Genomic DNA, 18511 nt, shown 5'->3' on the forward strand with positions numbered 1-18511 from the left:
GCTGTGTCAACAGTTTTCATTGTATAGACCAGTGTCTGGTCCTCCTACTCCAAACTGGAACCGTCTCTCCCTGGTACGGTATAGAACAGAACCATTAGCTCATGTCCTCTGGAATGCTCTTTAGGCTTTATTACCCAAAGACATCATAAATCTCTTCTGTCAGTGCTATCTCATAGAGGCCCATCCTCAGTAGAACACATACACACAATAGTTAACAGAATACTCTATTCTGTCAAATATTACAACCATTATAATACAATACAAGCATTATAACATAATCTTGCAATTTTCCACAACAGGATGCCCTGGCGACATTGGGTTTGTGCAATTTAAAGATCTCTACGCTCCCCTGCGACAATGATGAACGACCCGCTGCAGCAAAACAGATGATGTGAGCAGCCAGTGGGCAGATACGAGAACAAGTTACTAGATGTAACTAGTAACTAACTAGGCTAGTCACTAGGTGCAGGCCAGTTCACGGGGGGTTAATCTGAAATGGCACACTAATCAACATATAAGAGATTACTGTTAACATGAGCCCTATGAATAGAGTTTCATTTAGGATCAGGTCAGTGTGAGCAGTAACAGTTAATGCCAGGTCAGTGTGAGCAGTAACAGTTACTGCCAGGTCAATGTAAGCAGTAACAGTTACTGCCAGGTCAATGTGAGCAGTAACAGTTACTGCCAGGTCAGTGTGAGCAGTAACAGTTCCTGCCAGGTCAATGTGAGCAGTAACAGTTACTGCCAGGTCAATGTGAACAATAACTGTTACTGCCAGGTCAATGTGAGTAGTAACAGTTACTGCCAGGTCAATGTGAGCAGTAACAGTTACTGCCAGGTCAATGTGAGCAGCAACAGTTACTGCCAGGTCAATGTGAACAGTAACAATTACTGCCAGGTCAGTGTGAGCAGTAACAGTTACTGCCAGGTCAATGTGAGTAGTAACAGTTACTGCCAGGTCAATGTAAGCAGTAACAGTTACTGCCAGGTCAATATGAGTCGTAACAGTTCCTGCCAGGTCAATATGAGTAGTAACAGTTAATGCTAGCTAGAGGAATGCATGGGATGGGGCCATGGACAGCGCGTCAGGATATTGGGTTCCCTGCATATAAGGGAGAAAATGTTGATATAATTCTCCAAAAAACGATTAGTTTAAGCGTAAAAGACAGTGTGATATGTGAAATGATCAAACTCTTTCATTGAATCCATACAAGTGAGTGGGAGTATAGGCTAGCTAGCGGAATGGATAGAGCCAGTGGCAGTGTATTTGGTTCTTTGCTTATATAGCCAGGAGAAGTTGGCAGAAATCCTAACAAAAAACCTTTACATTTAGAGTAAAAGACTCTCTTGCATAGCAAAGGTCAAGTACAATACAGGTCAAAAGTTTTAGAACACCTACTCATTCAAGGATTTTTCTATATTTTTACTATTTTGTACATTGTAGAATAATAGTAAAGACATAAAAACTATGAAATAACACATATGGGATCATGTAGTAACCAAAAAAGTGGTAAACAATTCAAAATATATTTAATATTTGAGATTCTTCAAATAGCCACCCTTTGCCTTGATGACGGCATTGCACACTCTTGACATTATCTCAACCAGCTTCATGAGCTTCATGAGGTAGTCACCTGGAATGTATTTCAATTAACAGGTGTGCCATTCTAAGTTAATTTGTGGAATTTATTTCCTTCTATATGTGTTTGAGCCAATCATTTGTGTTGTGACAATGTAGGGTTGGTATACAGAAGATAGCCCTATTTGGTAAGAGATCAAGTCCGTATTATGGCAAGAACAGCTCAAATAAGCAAAGAGAAATGACAGTCCATCATTACTTTAAGACATGAAGGTCAGTCAATATGGAACATTTCAAAAACGTTGAAAGTTTCTTCAAGTGCAGTCGCAGAAAACATCAAGCGCTATGATGAAATTGGCTCTCATGAGGACTGCCACAGGAATGGAAGACCCAGAGTTACCTCTACTGCAGAGGATAAGTTCATTAGAGTTATCAGTCTCAGAAATTGCAGCCCAAATAAATGCTTCACAGAGTTTAACTTCTCTAGGGCCAGTGGGACGATTTCGTCCCACCTACGTAACAGCCAGTGGAATCCTGTGGCGCGTTATTCAAATACATTAGAAATGCTAGTACTTCAATTTCTCAAACATATGACTATTTTACACCATTTTCAAGACAAGACTCTCGGTAATCTAACCACACTGTCCGATTTCAAAAAGGCTTTACAACGAAAGCAAAACATTAGATTATGTCAGCAGAGTACCCAGCCAGAAATAATCAGACACCCATTTTTCAAGCTAGCATATAATGTCACATAAACCCAAACCACAGCTAAATGCAGCACTAACCTTTGATGATCTTCATCAGATGACACGCCTAGGACATTATGTTATAAAATACATGCATGTTTTGTTCAATCAAGTTCATATTTATATCAAAAACCAGCTTTTTACATTAGCATGTGACGTTCAGAACTAGCATACCCCCCCCCCCCCCCCGCAAACTTCCGGTGAATTTACTAAATTACTCACGATAAACGTTCACAAAAAGCATAACAATTATTTGAAGAATTATAGATACAGAACTCCTCTATGCACTCGATATGTCCGATTTTAAAATAGCTTTTCGGTGAAAGCACATTTTGCAATATTCTAAGTAGATAGCCCGGCATCACAGGGCTAGCTATTTAGACACCCAGCAAGTTTAGCACTCACCAAAGTCAGATTTACTATAAGAAAAATGTTATTACCTTTGCTGTTCTTCGTCAGAATGCACTCCCAGGACTTCTACTTCAATAACAAATGTTGGTTTGGTCCCAAATAATCCATAGTTATATCCAAATAGCGGAGTTTTGTTCGTGCGTTCAAGACACTATCCGAAAGGGTAAATAAGGGTTACGCGCACGACGCATTTCATGACAAAAAAATTCTAAATATTCCATTACCGTACTTCGAAGCATGTCAACCGCTGTTTAAAATCAATTTTTATGCAATTTTTCTCGTAAAAAAGCGATAATATTGCGACCAGGAAAGCGTGTTTACATTCAAAGAGAGAGAAAGTAAAGACATGGGATCCCCTCGTGCACGAGCCTCAGTCTGATGGTCCTCTGATCGGCCACTTAACCAAGGCGCTAAAGTTTTTCAGCCAGCGGCTGGAATTACATCATTCAGCTTTTTCCCGGGTTCTGAGAGCCTATGGGAGCCGTAGGAAGTGTCACGTTACAGCAAAGATCCTAAATTTTCTTTAAACAGAGCCAAGAAGCCCAAGGAATGGTCAGAGAGGGTACTTCCTGTTTGGAATCTTCTCAGATTTTTGCCTGCCATATGAGTTTTGTTATACTCGCAGACACCATTCAAACAGTTTTAGAAACTTTAGGGTGTTTTCTATCCAAAGCCAATAATTATATGCATATTCTAATTTCTGGGCAGTAGTAATAACCAGATTAAATCGGGTACGTTTTTTATCCGGCCGTGCAAATACTGCCCCCTACCCCCAACAGGTTAAGTTACAGACACATCTCAACATCAACTGTTCAGAGGAGACTGTGTGAATCAGGCCTTCATGGTCAAATTGCTGCAAAGAAACCCCTACTACAGGACACCAATAAGAAGAACAGACTTGCTTGGGTCAAGAAACACGAGCAATGCACGTTAGACCAGTGGAAATTTGTCCATTGGTCTGGTGTCCAAATTGCAGATTTTTGGTTCCAACCACCGTATCATTGTGAGACGCAGAGTAGGTGAACGGATGATCTCCACATGTGTTTTTCCCACCGTAAAGCATGGAGGAGGAGGTGTGATGGTGTGGGTGTGCTTTGCTGTCGACACTGTCTGTAATTTACATGGCTACCACAGCATTCTGCAGCAATACGCCATCCCATCTGGTTTGGGCTTAGTGGGACTATCATTTGATTTTCAACAGGACAATGACTCAACACACCTCCAGGCTGTGTAAGGGCTATTTGACCAAGAAGGAGAGTGATGAGTGCTGCATCAGATGTCCTGGCCTCCACAGCCCCCCGACCTCAACCCAATTGAGATGGTTTGGGATGAGTCGGACCACAGAGTGAAGGAAAAGCAGCCAACAACTGCCATTGGAAAAGCATTCCAGTTGAAGCTGGTTGAGAGAATGCCAAGAGTGTGCAAAGCTGTCATCAAGGCAAATGGTGGCTATTTGAAGAATCTCAAATGTAAAATATATTTTGATTTGTTTACCACTTTTTTGGTTACTACACGATCCCATATGTGTTATTTCACAGTTTTGATGTCTTCACTATTATTCTACAATGTAGAAAATAGTAAACAATTAAGAAAAACCCTTGAATGAGTAGGTGTTCTAAAATGTTTGACCTGTAGTCTATGTATATTCAGTCTTGTGAATCTGCATTGGTTCATGACAGACGTGCTCTTTAGTTTGGTCATGGTGACAGTTTCCTAGGTGTCGGCTTGTAAAACCCTGAAAACATTACTTTTCAGCTCCAATAGAATACTCAGCCAGCTGTGATGTCTTATTAGACCAATACTAAATCCCCTGATATCTTATTAGACCAATACTTAATCCTCTGATATCTAATTAGACCAATACTAAATCCCCTGATATTAGATCAATACTAAATCCCCTGATATCTGATTAGACCAATACTAAATCCCCTGATATCTGATTAGACCAATACTAAATCCCCTGATATCTGATTAGACCAATACTAAATCCCCTGATATCTGATCAGACCAATACTAAATCCCCTGATATCTGATTAGACCAATACTAAATCCTCTGATATCTTATTAGATCAATACTATATCCCCTGATATCGGATTAGGCCAATGCACAAGACTTATAAAAAATCCCCTAATAGAGTTACTGTATTGAACTGCCTCATAAAAGCTTGTGTGTGATGAAGTGCCAGTCAGTAACCTAGAACGAGGTCCATTCCAAATGGCTCCTTGTTCCCTATAACAATATGGGCCCTGGTCACACGTAGTGCACTATATAGGGAAAAGGGTACCATCTTGGACGCAACAATGCAGTTTGAAAGAGATCAATGTGTTTGTAATAGCCTTCTTTCCGTATCTTCATATCCCCCTAATCCCTTGCAATAAATGGAAAGGCCAAGAGGAACACACAATCCCAGTTTCCATCCTAAATGGTACACTACTACCTGGGATCTGGTTTTAAAGAAGTGCACTATATAGGGACTAGGGTGCCATTTGGGACACATCCATACAATCCCAGCAGACAGGTTAATAACTTGCCTTCCTGTGGCTAGCTCAAATTGTGTTCTATTGACACCTGCTATCTGCCTCCAGATAGAAGCCAAGGACCTCATCAGGGAACGAGACTTGGCTCCAGGAAGAAAATAGCTAGCCTCTTTCTCTCTTTAGAAGTGTTGTTGACAATATTAATCATTGTGATCCTTGGGCTCCTTTTGTTCTAGTCGCTTTTGTTCGATTTCCTCTTTTGTTCATTTTGTTGGATTTTCTGTATTTACTGTCATGACTACTACAATGGAACCATAGCTGCGGGAAGTACCGGTCCTGGAGGTGTTGCAGTACCCTCTGGTGGTGGGATGGTAAAACTGCAAGAATTTGGGTATTTGCAATAAAAAAAACAATTCCATTTTTTTTTTTATTATTATTTCTGTAAATGATAATGGTATTGGTGTAGGGGAGAGAAAATAACATTGGATATTTATATATGGGAACCATTATGTATGAAGAGTGGTGCACTCTTATCTATTTGGAATCGGACGCACACTCTGCTGTACGATTGACAGTTAAGTCGGGTCTCTCTCTCTCTCCCTCTCTGTCGATCTCCCCTCTTTCTCTCTCCCTTTTCTCTTCTCTCCCCCTTGTGGTGGATATCAAGTGATCCGGAGCAGTGCCTGCACTAGTCTTCCATTTCCCCCCCTCAGGTTTAATAGGTACAATCTTAGTGACAAGACCTCACTCGTTATCTCTCTCTCTCTCTCTCTCTCTCTCTCTCTCTCCTCTCTCTCTCCTCTCTCTCTCCTCTCTCTCAATTTCAATTCAATTTAAGGGGCTTTTATGGGAAACACATGTTTACACTGCCAAAGCAAGTGAAATAGATAACAAACAGAAGTAAAATAAACAATAAAAAAATGAAGGTTAAACATTACACTCACAAAAGTTCCAAAGGAATAGACATATTTCAAATATTATGGCCATGTACAGTGTTGTAAACGATGTACAAATAGTTAAAGTACCAGTTATGATTTTCATATGCTCATTTTCGTGAAACTGTTTAATTTAAAAAAATAACATTTTTGTTCCTCAAAATCATTGTCAAATGGTTAATAATACAAATCAGAATTAAAATGATCAAAATCGAATAGTTAAAATTCCACTAATTACAGAGCACCAGTCTCAACCACGAAGCATTGGCGGCTAACGAAATGAGCGCGTGGAACTAAGAGCTAGCCTAACGAAATGAGCGCGTGGAACTAAGAGCTAGCCTAACGAAATGAGCGCGTGGAACTAAGAGCTAGCCTAACGAAATGAGCGCGTGGAACTAAGAGCTAGCCTAACGAAATGAACGCATGGAACTAAGAGCTAGCCTAACGAAATGAGCGCGTGGAACTAAGAGCCAGCCTAACGAAATGAGCGCGTGGAACTAAGAGCTAGCCTAACGAAATGAGCGCATGGAACTAAGAGCTAGCCTAACGAAATGAGCGCATGGAACTAAGAGCTAGCCTACAGCCCAACGTAGCAGTTGGCCTATAACTTAAATCGTCAACTAAGTAAAATTACATAAAGCAGACAAATAAAATGTAAATGATCATGATGAAAATGCAGTTTCTTTCAATTACATTCATCCAGTGGTGTGTACTCATGGATTCCAAGAGGAGCCAGGCTTCCCCCCCCCCCCCCAAAAAAAATGTTGGGTTCATAATTTTCTTTCAATTCGTAAGAGGCTGAATATAAACTAATACATTGTTTTGCCACTGGCCTGAGAGGATGGAAGTTCAAAATGTAGCTAGATGTAGAAGGCTAATGTTATTTAGCCCATGAATGGAAGTTAGGCTAGTGAGCAAGCATTTTAGCCAGGTAGGCTAGGACAACAAACAAAAAAAGCTTGAAAAGAGAGGAGGATGACATTGGTGCTTCTCTACAAGTAGGGTGAGTAAACATATTTGCACACACACACACACACACACACACACACACACACACACACACACACACACACACACACACACACACACACACACACACACACACACACACACATACACACACACACACACACACAAATCAGAACCATGGACCGCCATATCTTATTTAGCTTACGTTGATTGGACTAACTTGCTATCGGTGTCTTTTAGTTGTCACTGTATTAGACTATGCATTTAGGTGATTTGATGATGCTGAAGTTGAAATAGTGCTGGATACAGTGGAGGCAGCTCCTGTTTTATTTGTGACTTGCGGTTAACTCTCTGTGGTTCTAAATCAATAGTTTAGTGGTCCGAAAATGTGGGAAACATTAACGTGCTTGACCATGCTGTGGGTCATGTAAATGTAACTGTTTGTTACATGCAATAAGCTTTGTGGACTTCACTGGAAAGAGTTCTAAATTCTAAATTAATCACAGTGTCACCAGAAAATCACCAAACACCTCCTCCTCCATGATTCACGGTGGGAACCACACATGCGGAGATCATCTGACAAAGACTCGGCGGTTGAAACCAAAAATCTCCAATTTGGACTCATCAGACCAAAGGACAGATTTCCACTGGTCTAATGTCCATTGCTCGTGTTTCTTGGCCCAAGCAAGTCTCTTCTTATTATTGGTGTCCTTTAGTAGTGGTTTCTTTGCTGCAATTCGACCATGAAGGACAGATTCACGCAGTCTCCTCTGAACAGTTGATGTTGAGATGTGTCTGTTACTTGAACTCTTTGAAGCATTTATTTGGGCTGCAATCTGAGGTGCAGTTAACTCTAATGATCTTATCCTCTGCAGCAGAGGTAACTCTGGTTCTTCCTTTCCTGTGGCAGTCCTCATGAGAGCCAGTTTCATCATCGTGCTTGATGATTTTTGCGTCTGCATTTGAAGAAACATTCAAAGTTCTGAAAATTTTCAAGATTGACTGACCTTCATGTCTTAAAGCAATGATGGACTGTCATTTCTCTTTGCTTATTTGAGCTGTTCTTGCCATAATATGGACTTGGTCTTTGACCAAATAGGGTTATCTTCTGTATACCAACACTACCTTGTCACAACACAACTGATTGGCTCAAACACATTAAGATGGAAAGAAATTCCACAAATGAACTTTTAAACATTGTTTGCTGATATCACACCCTGCTACACAGTCTGTTTTTTAAAATTGTTTTCATACTCTCTACTGTATTCATGGGAAGCCAGGCTTCCTCAAATATTTAGCCAGCATATCAATTATAATGGCAAATAAAAGACGGGATAGGGGAATTCCCTGTCCATTAACCAATATTGAACCAGAATCATGTTCATGTTTTTATATCAATTTATGTTTGAAAACAACAGCTTTGGGTTTTAATATCCTCTAAATAATTTCACTAAGTGTTCGCTTGATCTTCAGTTTGCTCTGTAACAGCACAATATTAGATTTTCAATTAGCTCTGTAAGATCATAATATTTGATCTTCAAGTAGCTCTGTAAGATCATAATAAACTCAGCAAAAAAGAAATGTCCCTTTTTCAGGACCCTGTCTTTCAAAGATAATTCGTAAAAATCGAAATAACTTCACAGATATTCATTGTAAAAGGTTTAAACACTGTTTCCTATGCTTTGTTCAATGACCCATAGACAATTAATGAACATGCACCTGTGGAACGGTCGTTAAGACATTAACAGCTTACAGACGGCAGGCAAAGTAGGCAATTCCTCTCTAGGTTTCTTCCTAGGTTCTGGCCTTTCTAGCCACAGTGCTTCTACACCTGCATTGCTTGCTGTTTGGGGTTTTAGGCTGGGTTTCTGTACAGCACTTTGTGACATCAGCTGATGTAAGAAGGGCTTTAGAAATACATTTGATTGATTTGATTGAATTAAGGTCACAGTTATGAAAACTTAAGACACTAAAGAGGCCTTTCTACTGACTCTGAAAAACACCAAAAGAAAGATGCCCAGGCTCCCTGCTCATCTGCGTGAACGTGCCTTAGACATGCTGCAAGGAGGCATGAGGACTGCAGATGTGGCCACTGCAATAAATTGCAATGTCCGTACTGTGAGATGCCTAAGACAGGACGGACAGCTGATCGTCCTCGCAGTGGCAGACCACGTGTAACAATACCTGCACAGGATTGGTACGTCCGAACATCACACCTGTGGGACAGGTACAGGATGGGAACAACAACTGCCCGACTTACACCAGGAACGCACAATCCCTCGATCAGTGCTCAGACTGTCCGCAATAGGCTGAGAGAGGCTGGACTGAGGGCTTGTAGGCCTGTTGTAAGGCAGGTCCTCACCAGACATCAGCGGCAACAACGTCGCGTATGGGTGCAAACCCACCGTCGCTGGACCAGACAGGACTGGCAAAAAGTCCCCTTCACTGACGAGTCACGGTTTTGTCTCAGCAGGGGGGATGGTCAGATTCGCTTTTATCGTCAAAGGACTGAGCATTACACCGAGGCCTGCACTCTGGATCGGGATCGATTTGGAGGTGGAGGGTCTGTCATGGTCTGGGGCGGTGTGTCACAGCAACATCGGACTGAGCTTGTTGTCATTGCAGGCAATCTCAACGCTGTGCGTTACAGGGAAGACATCCTTCCTGCAGGCTCATCCTGACATGACCCTCCAGCATGACAATACCACCAGCCATACTGCTTGTTCTGTGCGTGATTTCCTGCAAGACAGGAATGTCAGTGTTCTGCCATGGCCAGCGAAGAGCCCGGATCTCAATCCCATTGAGCACGTCTGGGACCTTTTGGAATGGAGGGTGAGGGCTAGGGCCATTACCCCCAGAAATGTCCGGGAACTTGCAGGTGCCTTGGTGGAAGAGTGGGGTAACATCTCACAGCAAAAACCTATCAAATCTGGTGCAGTCCATGAGGAGGAGATGCACTGCAGTACTTAATAATGCAGCTGGTGGCCACACCAGATACTGACTGTTACTGTTACGTTTTTTTTTAGGTTATTTGCCGTTGCTAAAATTAATTCCCTGAAAGAGACAATGCACTGTGTAACACAAAACTATAGAGACGGCACTGTGTAACACAAAACTATAGAGACAATGCACTGTGTAACACAAAACTATAGAGATGTCGCTGTTGCATTGCTGTAACATAAGCGGTTGTTACATCGCTGAGAACAAAAGTTCTACACACTTTGTCCCTTTGGCACTTTGTTTCCCTCGTTTCTGCTGCTGCTTCCTTCTCCTGAAAGACTTGCGTGTTTCTGTCACTTCTTATTGACAAGTGAAAGCCTCTCACTGGGCCCAACTCTCTGCTCTCTGCTCATGGTGCATGCTGTCAGCAAAGTGTGGGTTTGGGTACTAATGCTACGCCAATCGCTGCCAGCTTTGATGCCGTTTTGTAATTCATGACATGGCTCCTGCACCGAGACGTTGTGTGAAAGCACTGCACTGTCAGAAAAAAAAAAGCGCTCAGTGTGAGTGTCCCAAATAGCACATTTTTACTTATACAGCACAATACCTTTGACCGGGGCCCATAGGTCTCTGTTCAAAACTAATGCATTATAGTGCAAAGGATTCCACTAGGGACGCATCCACTGCCAGTCCCCTGGGGATAACAGTATATCAGGATCAGGACACTCCACTGCCAGTCCCCTGGGGATAATATTATATCAGGACACTCCACTGCCAGTCCCCTGGGGATAATATTATATCAGGACACTCCACTGCCAGTCCCCTGGGGATAATATTATATCAGGACACTCCACTGCCAGTCCCCTGGGGATAATATTATATCAGGACACTCCACTGCCAGTCCCCTGGGGATAATAGTATATCAGGACACTCCACTGCCAGTCCCCTGGGGATAATATTATATCAGGATCAGGACACTCCACTGCCAGTCCCCTGGGAATAATAGTATATCAGGACACTCCACTGCCAGTCCCCTGGGGATAATATTATATCAGGATCAGGACACTCCACTGCCAGTCCCCTGGGAATAATAGTATATCAGGACACTCCACTTCCTGTTTATACTTTCCCTCCTCTCCCTTTGTCATCTGAAGGTCCAGTGTAGTCCAAAACGTGATTGTATTGTGTTTTATATATATTTCCACACTATGAGGTTGGAAAAATACTGTGAAATTGTGAGAATGATGATAATGCCCTTTTGGTTTAAGAGCTGTTTGAAAATAAATTTCAGCCTGTTTTGGTGGGATGGAGTTTTGGCATATTAGTTAATAAGACCAATAAGAAAGAGAGTTCCAAACCTCTCTGCCAATAACAGCTAGTCTTCAGTTGTCCCCTTCGTACTCAGACCACTCCCAGACAGTCCTAGCTAAATTTTAGCTTGGAAAATTGCTCTTTGCTAAGAAGCTACAATATCTTGTTGACCAATTTAATAGAAAACAATCACGGTAAGGTACTTAATTGTTACTCAGATGTTGAGATAAAAAAAAAGGTTGCATTGGACCTTTAATAATCACTGGATAGCAGAAAATACTCCGCACCAGACGAAATGCAGAGATTAGGGAGACAATGTATGTTGTCATTGTTAGCCTTCACTGGTGTGAGTCAAAAGGAGCTAGACACTCACTAAGGAATGTATTGGAGGAAATGGAAGTCCTGTAGTATGTGGTTTGTACCCATGGCGGGGTAAGACCAACTGAGAAGAAACAGCTCTGCAGTGGAGTTTTGGTTAGTGCATTATTTTCATAAAAGTTATGATAGAAGAACCAAAGTAAAAAAAGAAAAAGAAAATGGTTTGCTTTTGAAAATGGTATATAATAAATTGCCATAGAAACTGCCATGAATAACTATAACGCCAATGTGCATGCTTGAGATGTGCTGATATATTCCTATGCATTTTCAATATCTGTACCAAGATATTGAGCTATAATATTGAAGGTTACATACAAAATCCCATATGCCACTGGCTACATCTTAAATGTAGTCCTCAGCAGTTAGTTATGCAGTACAACCATAGTCAGTAGATGGATACATATTAAATGCATTATGACAATACAAATCTATTCAACTTTAATCTCAGACAAGATCAGACACGTTTGATGCTTTGCTCCTCTCTGTATGGATAGCCCGAAACCATGAACACTGGCAGCTAGCCATGAAGAGGGCACTAGGAAGGACATAACTGCTTCTCATTTCACATGTATACAGACCTATTCATTATACTGAAGAGAAACACAACTTATCTCAATATAATAAATTAATCAATGATGGTTGGTGGTTGGGACAGGTGTGAGGGCTTCCAAACAATTCTCAAGTAAAAACGAATTCCTGAAGTTCTAACAAGCTATGTGTCTTGCTTTTACCTTACGCCTAACATTTAACTTTTTTATTTTGAAAGAGTATAGTACAACATAATCTTCAGAAGCTTAATGTTCTCTTTTTTGTTTGTTTCATAAAAATGTCTTTTCCATTTAAGAATCCTCAAGCAACTCGCTTATACTATTCAGTTTGGAGAAATGATCCCTGAAGTTAAAACTTTACGTTTTATGTAAAACTTTACGTTTTTTTTTTTTTTTATATGCAGACTGGCACAGGAGTCGAGCTACTTATGATGTAAACAATTACTTTGCAGTCAGACAATCCACCCTTGAGGCATTATTATTAAACTATACAGTGATAACGTTTAATCAAGTACCTATAGGTAGGAGATTGCATTGAGTTGCTGGTTGGATTGTGTGAAGAATGGAATCATTTTCTCCATAAAAGAACAGGGACAAACCCCTGTATGGGTAATGAACACCTTACTCCAAAACCTCTAATAATTATTATTGATTATGAATGTCAGCACATAGTGATGAAATGCTTTGTCCTCAAAGAAATACATGTACTATAAGCTGTTTTCAGGGAATATAAAAAAAAAACTAAAAAATTACCAAATGGTTTTATTTCATGTTGATACATTCTTGGACAACACCACATAAAAGTTGCATGAGTGGTCAAACATATATATATATATATTTTTTTTTTTTAAATCTCACACAACATTGGCACATAAGCAGCAAGGGCAACATGAATATACTTAGTACAAACAGTATAAAAACAGACTTGTTTTTATTTTTATTTTGTGTGTTTTGTTTTTAAATATATATTCATGTTATTTTTCCCCACAATTTTTCCATAGTTGCAGGGCGTTAAGAAAAATCCAAGACGAAATTAAAGCCATATTCTAACTTCAGCGAGAAGATGCCAACCCCCCAAAAAAATAAAAAATATAATAACAATATGAATAACAATAGTAATCTTGGAATGCCGTTAAAAGCAAGGCTAGTGAATCGCGTGTTGTGAAATCTCCATCTTTTTTTTTTGTTTATTTAGATTTTTTTTTACTTAATCTTAACATCAAACATAGCAGGCATGCATCGACAACTTCTACACGGGGGACAGAAACCGTTTGAAATCTGAAAACCACTGGAGTCATTCTAGTTTTTATATCAAGCTAATAAAGCCTTGACTGGACTGGGCGCTGGAGCTTTCTTTTAGTCACTTTAAAAAACACAATAGATGGTCAAATGAACTGTACCCGTTCAAAATACTGAAAACACAGTCGATGGTCAATGTACTGTACCCATTCAACATACCGAAAACATGTCTGTAGAAAACTTCCCACACACATATATAAGGGAATGTAAAACTCAGATACTGTATGTCTTTCTTGTCGACCCACATACAGCCAAAATCGAAAACGTGAAAAAATACTTGACATCTCAGAGACAAGAATATGGCTTTAATTGAATGTGCATCCAAGCAGCAAAGAAGAAATACATTGAGATCTTTAAAAAAATCTACAACAAATGTAACGGAGAGGCCAATAGAACCACAAACTTTTTTCGACAGGAATTTTGGAAAACTTGCAATTTGGAAGGACATTAAAGGACAAGAAACAGCCCCATGGCAGGTACAGGCAGGTCAAGTAAAGGTGAGTCCTCCAGTACAGGTGAGTCCTCCAGTACAGGTAGTCCTCCTGCTACAGCCAGCGTACCTGTAGAGACACACCTCTAGGGAGTGGGGGGCCAGCTCTGAGGGGTCTGCAGAGATCCACTCTAATCCTGAGGAGGAACACAGGGGTTTTGTCCAAACCAGTTCTCTGCTTCTTTTTTTTCTTCTCTGAAATCATTTAACAAAACAAATTATTTAGTAAATTATTTTGCTCCCATCAGAAATGTCCCTCTTGATTTTCTTAAAATGTTTCTTAAAGCTTTTCCATTCCATCTTAACCATGAAAAAAAACAGACAGAATCCTCTGGTTGAAAGGAAAGCTCTAGAACCCAGAACCCACCCATTGTCACTGTGTTGTTCTGGAGTTCCAGGGTTCCGGGTGCTTCCGGGTGGTTTCGCGGGTTCCGGGGTGTGAGTGGGCAGTAAAGCAGCATGGACATAAAAATAGTTTGGATTTCCTTTATGTTGCCAATTGGGCAGGGGGGGCAGGAGACAAAGCATCTCCAACAAGCCTGCCCTTCTCTCTGATGACGGCTCTTAGATCACAATGTCATTGTAGCTCACATATTTCTTCTTTGCTGCCGGACCTGGAGAGGAGATAAGAAAAATATGTTTTTCAAATACAGTAGCTATAATGGTACAGAGATGTTCTTATTTCTTCATAGCCTGGGGCTATGTGTTTTATAGTGAGTAGGGGCTATGTGTTTTATAGTGAGTAGGGGCTATGTGTTTTATAGTGAGTAGGGGCTATGTGTTTTATAGTATTGTGACTCGGGGCTATGTGTTTTATAGTGAGTAGGGGCTATGTGTTTTATAGTATTGTGAGTAGGGGCTATGTGTTTTATAGTGACTAGGGGCTATGTGTTTTATAGTGAGTAGGGGCTATGTGTTTTATAGTATTGTGACTAGGGGCTATGTGTTTTATAGTGAGTAGGGGCTATGTGTTTTATAGCATTGAGTAGGGGCTATGTGTTTTATAGTATTGAGTAGGGGCTATGTGTTTTATAGTGAGTAGGGGCTATGTGTTTTATAGTGAGTAGGGGCTATGTGCTTTATAGTATTGTGACTCGGGGCTATGTGTTTTATAGTGAGTAGGGGCTATGTGTTTTATAGTGAATAGGGGCTATGTGTTTTATAGTATTGTGACTCGGGGCTATGTGTTTTATAGTGAGTAGGGGCTATGTGTTTTATAGTGAGTAGAGGCTATGTGTTTTATAGTGAGTAGGGTCTATGTGTTTTATAGTGAGTGGGGGCTATGTGTTTTATAGTATTGTGACTAGGGGCTATGTGTTTTATAGTGAGTAGGGGCTATGTGTTTTATAGTGAGTAGGGGCTATGTGTTTTATAGTGACTAGGGGCTATGTGTTTTATAGTATTGTGAGTAGGGGCTATGTGTTTTATAGTGAGTAGGGGCTATGTGTTTTATAGTGAGTAGGGGCTATGTGTTTTATAGAATTGAGTAGGGGCTATGTGTTTTATAGTGAGTAGGGGCTATGTGTTCTATAGTGAGTAGGGGCTATGTGTTTTATAGTGAGTAGAGGCTATGTGTTTTATAGTGAGTAGGGGCTATGTGTTTTATAGTATTGTGAGTAGAGGCTATGTGTTTTATAGTGAGTAGGGGCTATGTGTTTTATAGTGAGTAGGGGCTATGTATTCTATAGTGAGTAGGGGCTATGTGTTTTATAGTGAGTAGGGGCTATGTGTTTTATAGTATTGTGAGTAGGGGCTATGTGTTTTATAGTGACTAGGGGCTATGTGTTTTATAGTATAGTGAGTAGGGGCTATGTGTTTTATAGTATTGAGTAGGGGCTATGTGTTTTATAGTGACTAGGGGCTATGTGTTTTATAGTATTGTGAGTAGGGGCTATGTGTTTTATAGTGAGTAGGGGCTATGTGTTTTATAGTGAGTAGGGGCTATGTGTTTTATAGAATTGAGTAGGGGCTATGTGTTTTATAGTGAGTAGGGGCTATGTGTTTTATAGTATTGAGTAGGGGCTATGTGTTCTATAGTGAGAAGGGGCTATGTGTTCTATAGTGAGAAGGGGCTATGTGTTGTATAGTGAGTAGGGGCTATGTGTTTTATAGTGACTAGGGGCTATGTGTTTTATAGTATAGTGAGTAGGGGCTATGTGTTTTATAGTGAGTAGGGGCTATGTGTTTTATAGTGAGTAGGGGCTATGTGTTTTATAGTATTGTGACTCGGGGCTATGTGTTTTATAGTGAGTAGGGGCTATGTGTTTTATAGTGAGTAGGGGCTATGTGTTTTATAGTGAATAGGGGCTATGTGTTTTATAGTATTGTGACTCGGGGCTATGTGTTTTATAGTGAGTAGGGGCTATGTGTTTTATAGTGAGTAGAGGCTATGTGTTTTATAGTGAGTAGGGGCTATGTGTTTTATAGTATTGTGACTAGGGGCTATGTGTTTTATAGTGAGTAGGGGCTATGTGTTTTATAGTGAGTAGGGGCTATGTGTTTTATAGTGACTAGGGGCTATGTGTTTTATAGTATTGTGAGTAGGGGCTATGTGTTTTATAGTGAGTAGGGGCTATGTGTTTTATAGTGAGTAGGGGCTATGTGTTTTATAGTGAGTAGGGGCTATGTGTTTTATAGAATTGAGTAGGGGCTATGTGTTTTATAGTGAGTAGGGGCTATGTGTTCTATAGTGAGTAGGGACTATGTGTTTTATAGTGAGTAGAGGCTTTGTGTTTTATAGTGAGTAGGGGCTATGTGTTTTATAGTATTGTGAGTAGAGGCTATGTGTTTTATAGTGAGTAGGGGCTATGTGTTTTATAGTGAGTAGGGGCTATGTATTCTATAGTGAGTAGGGGCTATGTGTTTTATAGTGAGTAGGGGCTATGTGTTTTATAGTATTGTGAGTAGGGGCTATGTGTTTTATAGTGACTAGGGGCTATGTGTTTTATAGTATAGTGAGTAGGGGCTATGTGTTTTATAGTATTGAGTAGGGGCTATGTGTTTTATAGTGACTAGGGGCTATGTGTTTTATAGTATTGTGAGTAGGGGCTATGTGTTTTATAGTGAGTAGGGGCTATGTGTTTTATAGTGAGTAGGGGCTATGTGTTTTATAGAATTGAGTAGGGGCTATGTGTTTTATAGTGAGTAGGGGCTATGTGTTTTATAGTATTGAGTAGGGGCTATGTGTTCTATAGTGAGAAGGGGCTATGTGTTCTATAGTGAGAAGGGGCTATGTGTTGTATAGTGAGTAGGGGCTATGTGTTTTATAGTGACTAGGGGCTATGTGTTTTATAGTATAGTGAGTAGGGGCTATGTGTTTTATAGTATTGAGTAGGGGCTATGTGTTCTATAGTGAGAAGGGGCTATGTGTTCTATAGTGAGAAGGGGCTATGTGTTGTATAGTGAGTAGGGGCTATGTGTTTTATAGTATTGTGACTCGGGGCTATGTGTTTTATAGTGAGTAGGGGCTATGTGTTTTATAGTGAGTAGGGGCTATGTGTTTTATAGTGAGTAGGGGCTATGTGTTTTATAGTGAGTAGGGGCTATGTGTTTTATAGTGAGTAGGGGCTATGTGTTTTATAGTGACTAGGGGCTATGTGTTTTATAGTATTGTGACTCGGGGCTATGTGTTTTATAGTGACTAGGGGCTATGTGTTTTATAGTATTGTGACTAGGGGCTATGTGTTTTATAGTATTGTGAGTAGAGGCTATGTGTTTTATAGTATTGTGAGTAGAGGCTATGTGTTTTATAGTGACTAGGGGCTATGTGTTTTATAGTGAGTAGGGGCTATGTGTTTTATAGTGAGTAGGGGCTATGTGTTCTATAGTGAGTAGGGGCTATGTGTTATATAGTATTGTGAGTAGGGGCTATGTGTTTTATAGTGACTAGGGGCTATGTGTTTTATAGTATAGTGAGTAGGGGCTATGTGTTTTATAGTATTGAGTAAGGGCTATGTGTTTTATAGTATTGAGTAGGGGCTATGTGTTCTATAGTGAGAAGGGGCTATGTGTTCTATAGTGAGAAGGGGCTATGTGTTGTATAGTGAGTAGGGGCTATGTGTTTTATAGTATTGTGACTCGGGGCTATGTGTTTTATAGTGAGTAGGGGCTATGTGTTTTATAGTGAGTAGGGGCTATGTGTTTTATAGTGAGTAGGGGCTATGTGTTTTATAGTGAGTAGGGGCTATGTGTTTTATAGTGACTAGGGGCTATGTGTTTAATAGTATTGTGAGTAGGGGCTATGTGTTTTATAGTGAGTAGGGGCTATGTGTTTATAGTGAGTAGGGGCTATGTGTTTTATATAATTGAGTAGGGGCTATGTGTTTTATAGTGACTAGGGGCTATGTGTTTTATAGTGAGTAGGGGCTATGTGTTTTATAGTGAGTAGGGGCTATGTGTTTTATAGTGAGTACGGGCTATGTGTT

General features: G+C 40.4%; 1 protein-coding gene across 1 annotated transcript in view; it reads right to left on the reverse strand.

Annotated features, from left to right (window-relative positions):
- Positions 1-13160: 13160 nt before the first annotated feature.
- The window catches only part of LOC106566206 (metabotropic glutamate receptor 7), a 431795-nt gene continuing 426444 nt past the window's right edge, over positions 13161-18511 (reverse strand). Inside the window, exon 11 of the mRNA XM_045691964.2 lies at positions 13161-14701. Within this exon, the coding sequence (XP_045547920.2) occupies positions 14652-14701 (50 nt within the window). The 3' untranslated portion in view covers positions 13161-14651. The remainder of the gene's footprint in view (positions 14702-18511) is intronic.

Source organism: Salmo salar, chromosome 12 (assembly GCF_965601325.2).
Source record: "Salmo salar chromosome 12, fSalSal1, whole genome shotgun sequence".
Lineage (NCBI taxonomy): Eukaryota > Metazoa > Chordata > Actinopteri > Salmoniformes > Salmonidae > Salmo > Salmo salar.